General features: G+C 49.2%; 1 protein-coding gene across 1 annotated transcript; it reads left to right on the forward strand.

The window, feature by feature from the left end:
* The first annotated feature begins 467 nt into the window (after positions 1-467).
* LOC128726365 (cysteine-rich venom protein-like) lies at positions 468-5,952 on the forward strand. Its single transcript, XM_053820169.1, has 6 exons — positions 468-576; positions 1,248-1,384; positions 3,976-4,121; positions 4,487-4,687; positions 5,305-5,394; positions 5,475-5,952. Exons 1-6 carry the CDS (start codon positions 468-470, stop codon positions 5,635-5,637), a joined length of 846 nt encoding a protein of 281 aa, XP_053676144.1. The 3' UTR covers positions 5,638-5,952.
* The last annotated feature ends 2,710 nt before the right edge of the window (positions 5,953-8,662 follow it).

An 8,662-nucleotide genomic window follows, 5' to 3' on the forward strand; every position in this document is an offset into this window, starting at 1 on the left:
TGCGTGCGATCGAGGATCGCTCGAGGATGAGATCGGGAGTCATGTTCGATCGATAACCGATCGGCCGGATTAGGTGCGGCTTATGTTTTCTTGTCCGCCGAAAAAAAAAACTACATTCAACCGACCCACGGAAATTGAGCGAATATTTGCTTGCTGGGGGAGTTTTCGTCGATCGTGCGATAGGTTCGCTTCGTGCGATAGGTTAGCGCGTGTGGTTTAGCTTCCAAGGTGAAGCATGAATTCGAGTATCATTGTGGTGCGTGCCCGCAGATTTGACGCACGCGGAACAGATCGTTTGGCTAATCGCAAACATGATCACGATTATGACGACGTTCGACCTCGTTACCGTTGGAACGCGGTTTAGGAGCGTACATATAATGGGCAATCTTTGCTTATCGTTTCAGATCACCCAAAGTCGGCACGTTTCGCGTGGCCCAACCAAAGGAGTCGCTCTCGAACCCAAACTGATGATCGTCCGGTGGCCAAAAATGGTGCGACCTGCCAGCGGGTTGCTGCTGTTCGTGATGCTGTTTGCCGTTTGCTTCGATTTATCCGGCGGCTGGCGATATGATAGACGTTAGTGAGACCCATTTTTGCAGGATCTATGAGTTCAGGCCATATTCCTATTACTTGAAGCAGCCTTGGCGAGTTAGTCTATTTGTTGAGACTCTGAAGTGTTCGTATTCTTCCCTAAGCATACGTTTCTGCCTTAAGCCACGTCACCGATTTTTAGAGTTAATTGTTCCGGATTTCGGCAACAACAGAGATTTGCTAGGTGACAGAGTGGCTAGCAGGAGTACATTTCTCGCACCTTCAATTCCATCATGTTGCTTTTTCGCTCGCCACCTGGGGTCCGTTGGCGGGTGAAATACAAATTCCACTCACGTGTGCGTCCGTTCACGGCGCAGGTTCTTATGTCATTCCGTTTTCATTCTACCATTCGACTTTATTTATTTCTCCCCCCTCTCTCGGTGTCCGTGCACCCGGTCGGCGAAACATGCCTCCCAAAAAAAAAAAAAAAAACACACCCGATCGAAATTCTTCTGCACATGGTACCACGGACATCGCGCATATAATTTCTTCATTCACACTTCTCGACGGCGCGATCGCGGTGTGGAACAAATTCTGAAACACCCCATCCGGCACACGCACTGGGCGCAACAACCCAATCAAAAACAACAACAACAACGCCGGAAAATAAAAACACTCGTCCGTTCAACAAACCGGTCGAATGAATGCCCCGCCAGTGCCTAGACTGTATGGAGACAAGGTGCCGACGAAGGCAATTTTGCCGCGTTTGCGCAAAGTTCAGAGGCGGATCGTGATGCTGCACGACTCGTATCGTACCAAGGTGGTGCCACCGGCCGCGAATATGCTAAGTATGGTGAGTAATCTGGAGATCGGCCCCAGGCTAGGGAAGTGTTTTATTTTCATCGTATCGCATCAGATTGATCGGAGGTATCGGACATCGCGGTGGTTAGGAGTCGATTTTATGTCACCAACATGTCTGTCATGGTTGGCTGTAAGCTAAATAGTGAAAAATAATTTCCACTCGAGAGGAAAATCGAGTTTCATGTTGTGATGAGATTTCTTTTCTGTAATGTCTTGCTTTCGAGGATCAGAGCAATTTAGCGTCGATCAGAACATACAAGCTTTCAAGCGAGTTCTTTGACACACACCAAACGTTGAATCTACCTTCGATAACTACGGCGCCACACACCAAACTCTGAGTTCGATCTAGGACGCTAGGAATTAGCTTGAGGTGGCGCCAATTTAATGATTATTATTTCGCTATATGGAAATCCCACAAAACCCGTATCATAAACAAAACGAACAGTCGTTCAAGCATTCTGCCCTCTGCTGAAGGGAACTCGGCGCGATCGTTAGCTGGTGATATACGCATCACTGAAACGGCATCACATCAGAGTCCGGCAAGTAATCCGCCACCTCACAAAGCTGCGCGGGACAGATTATGGGTATTTATGAGATGGCGCTGGGGAAGTGATGTCTCGTCAAAATACTATTATTGTCTCCCGTTACGCGTGATCGGTTGGACCGCTTGGAGCGTTGCTAAATAATGCATTATAAGCGAGACATATGTCTGCCCAGATGGGGTGCTATGAAAAGGGTAACGATCGTGTTTACGCAAATTGTTTTCAAATAACACTAAACATGTCGTTAGGTGACAAATGTGCAACGGTTCAACATAATACCATCGCAGGTTTTATGTCCTTCCGACAAGATTCCAACAAGTGAATAGACAACGTAACCTTTGCCGTTCGGTCGCTACCGATCCCAGGTGTGTAAGTCTAAATTTTGCAAGACAAGTTGTCACGTATCGATAAAATATTGGAAGATCATTTAAATAGGGGTGAAATTTATCTTCCCTCGTGCGGGCCAGCACGACGGAAGCGCCGAACCATTTATGGCCGAATCGGCACACTTAGAAATGATTTAGGCGGCCTCAAGGTGTGTTACTTCGCTCTGGTCCGAGAGGATCGATGAGACAAATTCGACAAACCCGACCGCCTCTGCTATGATGTATTTTTGTGTGATTCGATGGTGCTGTTTTTTTTGCTGCCATTTCTGCCGGCCATTTGTATCGACATGAATCGGACATCGTCTCGAAAAAATACAACACCCCAAGCTAAGCCCACAGCACAGCATAATAACACCAATCATTAATATGCAAATCCGCATGTGACAACAGTTTCTCGACTTTCGGTCGTTCTGCATCGAATGGATCGGTCGGTTTACGCGGCCACTTTGCGTTGAGTCACTCGTCATTCCAGGTCCGGGCCAAATTTATTGTGATAGCTTAATTTTTTCCTGCCTCGTTCGTGGAACATGCACGTACCGGTGTGGTAAAAATTCGACCAGTAATCACCGCTCCTTAATCGCATTAGGCTTCGACGATCACCTGGAACCCGGGAGAGGAGTAAACCTGTTTGTGGCATCGTCCAATCTCACCAACCATGTTCCTCGGAGTGCTCGAAACGGTCCATGAATGGTCCGTTCGAATGGTTCACACCTTCTTGCCGACGCAACGATTCCAAGTCCCAAGTGCAGTTTTTCGGTAGGCTCGAGATGCACCGCTTGAGACGTCGATCGATCGCAGAATCACCGCTCGTGTAGGTGTATGGCTGCTCCAAAACGGGCCTCGAAAGCGATTCAATTTGGCTGGGTTGATTTATTGACCGCGGCATCACGTGCGCTTGTAATGGGGGCTAACGAGTCTGGGGCTCGTTTGCTTTGATCTTATGCATTAGGTAGCGCAGGAAGATCGATGAGCAAGGCTTTGCCGCTTTTGGCAAGTCGTTCGTGAACTGGATCCCCGGAAGCGAACCTGCCGGCGACTAAGGTTATGTTCGATCGTGTCTTTTTGTTGTTGTTGGGAAAGCGTGGCGAAGAACACAATGCGCCGGTTCGCGATCGGGTTGACAAAATACCACCGACGGGGTATTATTTATTGCCCGATCGTTTCCGTGCAGATCCCTTCGGGGTAACGAAATTGGAACGAAACCAGAACCAGACACAGCCAGACCCGCTGGAATCGTGGCGTGCGTGACGTTCATTGAGATGTTCCGCGGTTAACCCAGGTGTTACCTCGCGAGATTCCAAACACAAATGGAGACGCTTTTGGGCTGTTTGCCCGTGTGGCTCTAGCGAACCGTTTCGGCTGATTTGCATGCAAATTGTGAACCGCTCGGCTAAGCGGTTTGATTCAACCGAACCCGTCTCGAATCCACGAAACCCATAAAACTCATCAATCGATGATCTCATTCATTAGCAGTGTTTATTTAATATGCGACCACTGTAGAACGCACCCGGAGCCATAAAGTAGGCGACTTTACGATCGCCGACGCTACCACTTCCGATCGGATTGTGACAGGTCCGCGAGATGCCACCCGGTTCCGGTGCGTCCGTGCGAAAGGATTAATGCGTTTCGGTCTCTTTTCTCACTCTCGTCCGCAGAAATGGCACCACGGAGCGGCTCGATCGGCACAGAAATGGGCAAACCAGTGTCGTGCGCTGACCCACGATACGGCAAAGGGACGCTGGATTGACAACTTCGGTGCGTGTGGCCAGAACATCTTCGTTTCGACTCACCGAGTGCCCTGGTAAGCTGCCACACGTCAAATAATCCGACGACATGCGAGGACGTTTCTGATCACCGGCAGGAACAAATGGCCAACGTGAAGATGATCCTCGAGCCGGTTCGTGGAATCGCGAGTTGCGTGGGTTGATCGCAAAAATCTGCAACCACGGTTTCACCAGCTGTCAGTTGCGAATTGTTTGACAGCCAAACTCTTCCGGCGCCTGCTACGATCCCGCACTCGATCGCGTTGATTTTGATCGATTTCGCACTATGAAATTTGCTAAGCGTTCCATTTTTAGCTTCCCCGCCTTCTAAGGCTAATCGATCCCGGGTTCACTCTCTCTCTCTCTCTCTTTCTGTCTCTTTCGCATCCCACCCGTGAGACAGGTTATTCGCGCTTAGGACGTGGTTTTTGGAGCGACACAACTTCACGTACGGTTCGAGCCGAAACAATCTGGAAAGCGTCGGACACTACACGCAGATGGTGTGGGCTGCCACGCATAAGGTTGGCTGCGGGTTGACCAAGTGCGCAAAGGGTGGCCCCCGAGGGAAGCCGTTCTACAACTACGTCTGCAACTACTGTCCCATGTGAGTAGTGGAACCGGGGGTTCGCGAAATGGTCATCGCGATGATCGTGTGTGGTATGCCGGCAAAAAAATCCCGCGAAGTCCGATTTACGGGCGCGTTTTGGGAGCGATTTATTTGGTGTGATTTTCTTCGTCAAGTCCGCGTGCTAATTAAGCGATTGCGGCGTGACGATGGTGGTGGTGTGCGGTGAAGATCCAGTTCAGTGGGTGGCCACTTTGGACGTTCGTCCTTGCACCAGTTTCTCTGCGGGTGACGTGCCCTGATTTATATGCCCTTATGTGGGTCCGATTTGCTCGATTGGGTGGGAGATTTATTTGAATTCGCGAGCGTTTGTGCAGCGGAGTTGGTTGTTGGTGTTTTTCTTTTCATTTGTTAAGAAACTTTCACTCAGCTTCAGTCACTCGACGAAGAAAAAAAGGGAAAATACCCAAACTTTTGCATAACGGGTAGAACTAATTTTTGATTGATTTGAAGCACCGGAAGCGAAAGTTTCGTGCGTTCCGGCTGCCGACCGGTTAATTGGGTAAGCGAGTGGAAAACGCACTCGAAACATTTATTTGTTTATCCACCAGCCAGCGTACACACTAACTTGTAGGTTTTTGCTCTCTCAAACGCAGCGGAAACTACGAGGAGAAACTTGGCTTACCCTACAAGCGCGGGCGACCCTGCGGAACCTGCATGCCAAACTGTTTGTCCCGGAAAGTGAGGTACGTCTGCAGGGCATTTTCACGCGAGTTTGCATCTCATCTCATCAGCTATATCTCTCTCTCTCTCTCTAACACGTTAGACTCTGCACTAATGCGTGCAATACGGCGGATCTGTGGGCGAACTGTCGCGATCTCTACCGAACCTGGCCTGGTTGGCTGTGTAATACGGCCACCTCGGAGGGGTTGGAGCGTCAACGGAACTGTGCGGCCACCTGCACCTGCCACGGCAAGATACATGACTGAATTCCGTGGGGGAACCGCAAACCGGAACGTCCTTGTACAGCGTGGGGACGATGCCATCGACGGTTGTGTCTGGTGCCATTTCGAGGAAAAAGCCCGAGAGAAAGCGACGTGTGTCCTTGAAGGATACGGCCGATAGTGTGTTGCTGCAATATTGCGTGTGATGGGGATGCAAATGATGACCGCTGGGAAGAATTTGCGTGTTAAACTAAGTATTAATGCCCCACGGGTTAAAAGCGCGAGTGTTGTAGAAGAACGAAACCCTTCCAGCAAAAATGTGTAATCTCGTTGTGATGTACATAGGATTGAGCCAAAATAAATTACTTCTGTTGAGCGAAAAAGAGAGAGAGAGAGAGAGAGAGAGAGAGTGAAAAAAGCGAAACAAAAACCAGAACATACGCGCGTTTGTTTTGTTTTACGAGGTTCCGTCCTCGAAAAGCTCCGTTAAAGCCGGAACGCTCGTTTTCGGCGATGAAAACCCGCGTGTTGGTGAGTGCCCTCTCCCAGTGGGTGGGTCACCCATTTCCACGCACCACCGGGGGTTGAGGTGACTTCCGGTTGATGCGGTGGTCGGTATCGGCATGAATCAACACCCCAGCAAGGGTAAGGGCGATGCACGGTCGCATTGTGATGCGGTGCCATGCTGTTTATTGTGGTAATACTGTTTTAACATTGGACACGGTATCGGGCAGCTCTCGTGCGTTGGTGATGATGGAAAAGGGGGCCATTGCAGCACTTATGTTGACTCGATCCCCCCTGGAGGCTACTTTGAAACACACAATAAAGGTAGATGGTATGTTGAGCTTAAAAGTACGACTACCATACACTGTCTCGCCGAGGGAAAATGAGTCATTTTTCCGAACATTTTCCCGATTCCAGCACCCAACAGCAATACTGTTTCTCGCGTACTAAATGCGGCCAACGCCAATGTCCACCTACCGCATGACCGTGTCCAAGAAACATAGCCTCGATTTATGACCCTTCTGACGGATGACTTCTATCGTACGCTGACCTTGTATTGTTTTGCGTTTCCAGGGCTGGGGCTGAGGGCATCGAGAAAATTTTCTTCTCACCCCCGTGGCCGGAAAGTGATGAAGATTCGAGAGACCGAACCGCGGCTCACTCTATCAGAACCCGATAGGGACGGGCTGTTCGCTTTGAGAAAGGAAAACTCGCCCAAGCGAGGCGGCAAAAGAAAATAAAACAAAAGAAAAAAATAGCAGCCCGTGAACGAGGAGACGCCGGACGCCAATAAGCGTCAAGTGGACACGGATCGTCACCACCAGCAACATCACCACCACCACTGTGTATGGAAATGCGGTTTTCTCACCATTCTTCAAATGGGCGAGTAATTTAAGAATTCACAAAACATAATCAGAATTCATTAGGCCCATTCGACGAGGTGTCGCTGTCGGTGGTATCGTTTTCCTCGGTTGGAGGATCGCAACAAAACGCACAGTGCCAAACGTTGGGGTGCGATCTTTGTTTGAATTCTCACTTTACTTCGGTGGGGTGTCGTTTTGTGTTCCCGTTTCCAAGGCACTAAAAACGTTGGGCCTCACGGGGCAACGAGATCGATGGAAATTCCTCATATCAAAGCGTTCGTTTATGAATGAATCCCACCATTCCCCATCTAATTCCCATTCGTCTCACGTACCGCGAGTTCTTCGTGGAGACACAGAGCATGTCTTCGATGTGATATGCAAACATGCATTCCAAAAACCGAGGGTTTTCGCTACAACATTCTAATTAAGCATTCATCTGCTTCTTATTCTGCTGATTCTACCTCTGCTTATCCACTGCACCTCTTAGGAATATGTTTATTCTACACGATGATTGTGAATGCTTCTGTTCACGACCGCATTGTCTACCGAGTTAATAGAGATATAATAGTTAGCAATGAAGAGACAATTGTCAGGACATAATAGGAGACATTGTGCTCAAGTTGACTATCGTAAGATGTCTTGTTAGGAAGACTGGCTTTTAACAGCTTCTCTACATCAACGATCGTACAAACCGACTTTTAATTTCTCCATAATAGCAGCTGAATTGTATTAACGTCAATTTTGCTTCACTACGCAGCTAAGAAAGTTCTCATCATGGACGAAACTTGCTGCCGGTTTTAGTAACGCTATCTGAAGGAAAAGCGCCCTCGAAAATTCTAATGTTTGCTTCTTTTATCTCCCGGTCCTGCGTGGTTTCACGATCAGCCTTCTTGGTGTGGGGGTTTCGCACATCGATCGTGCCCCTCTTTGACCCCGTTGTTCTTTACGTGCCTGCGAGGATTCCACCTGTGGCGCATCATTTATATGTCGCTTATGTTGGGGCTCCCCTAGCTATTGGCCCCGTCGTTTTATTATGCTCACCATCACCGACCATCGCTATCTCGCTCTCACACTGTCTTTCCAGAGGTGCAGAGGGGCCACATCACCACCCACCGTCACGTACGCATCGTGGACGAAAGGGCCAGCGCAGGTGAAGCGTATCGGGTTGTTTTAGTGTTTTTTTTTCTTGCTCCAGTCGAAATTTATGCGCTATTGCGCTCCCATTCTCACCTACGGTTGGGTTTTCCTCCCCATCCATAACCCCCACGACGAGTGAAGTAAAAATCAAGTGGTTGACGGAAGAAGGGAAACGATGGAAAGCCCACTGGCCGTGGAAATACTACGAGGGGTCTGTCTCGCTCGCTCTCTCTCTCTCTCTCTCTCTCTCTCTAGCGTTGTGTTTGTCTCCCTGTGCGAGCCCACGGTGGAGACTTCGGACCAGCCAGACCAGCCATCGAGCCTCCATTCGTATGCTGGAGATTCGAGCGATCGGCTGGTGGCATCGTGTTTCAGGTGAAGGTTTTCCACGTGCGTTTTTCCCTCGATCAAGTAGCCGTTTCCAACCCGTGTGCGTGAGTGACTGATCGATTGAGTGGTGCGATCACGTTTGGTGCGTTCTCCGAACGGAAGAGGCGTGAAATGATTGTTACAAGTGTGATTTAGTGCGTGCGTTTGTGTTATTTTGGTGGAAAATTCTAGTGAAA

Source organism: Anopheles nili, chromosome 3, assembly GCF_943737925.1.
Source record: "Anopheles nili chromosome 3, idAnoNiliSN_F5_01, whole genome shotgun sequence".
NCBI classification, from domain to species: Eukaryota; Metazoa; Arthropoda; class Insecta; order Diptera; family Culicidae; genus Anopheles; species Anopheles nili.

What these genes read in the sequence shown, in the direction of transcription:
- LOC128726365 (XM_053820169.1), top strand. Translation starts at nt 468, where the DNA reads ATGATCGTCCGGTGGCCAAAAATGGTGCGACCTGCCAGCGGGTTGCTG. An exon ending in TCGACTCACCGAGTGCCCTG is followed by an intron (nt 4,122 to 4,486) that starts GTAAGCTGCCAC and finishes CCCGTGAGACAG; the next exon opens with GTTATTCGCGCTTAGGACGT. An exon ending in GTCTGCAACTACTGTCCCAT is followed by an intron (nt 4,688 to 5,304) that starts GTGAGTAGTGGA and finishes TCTCAAACGCAG; the next exon opens with CGGAAACTACGAGGAGAAAC.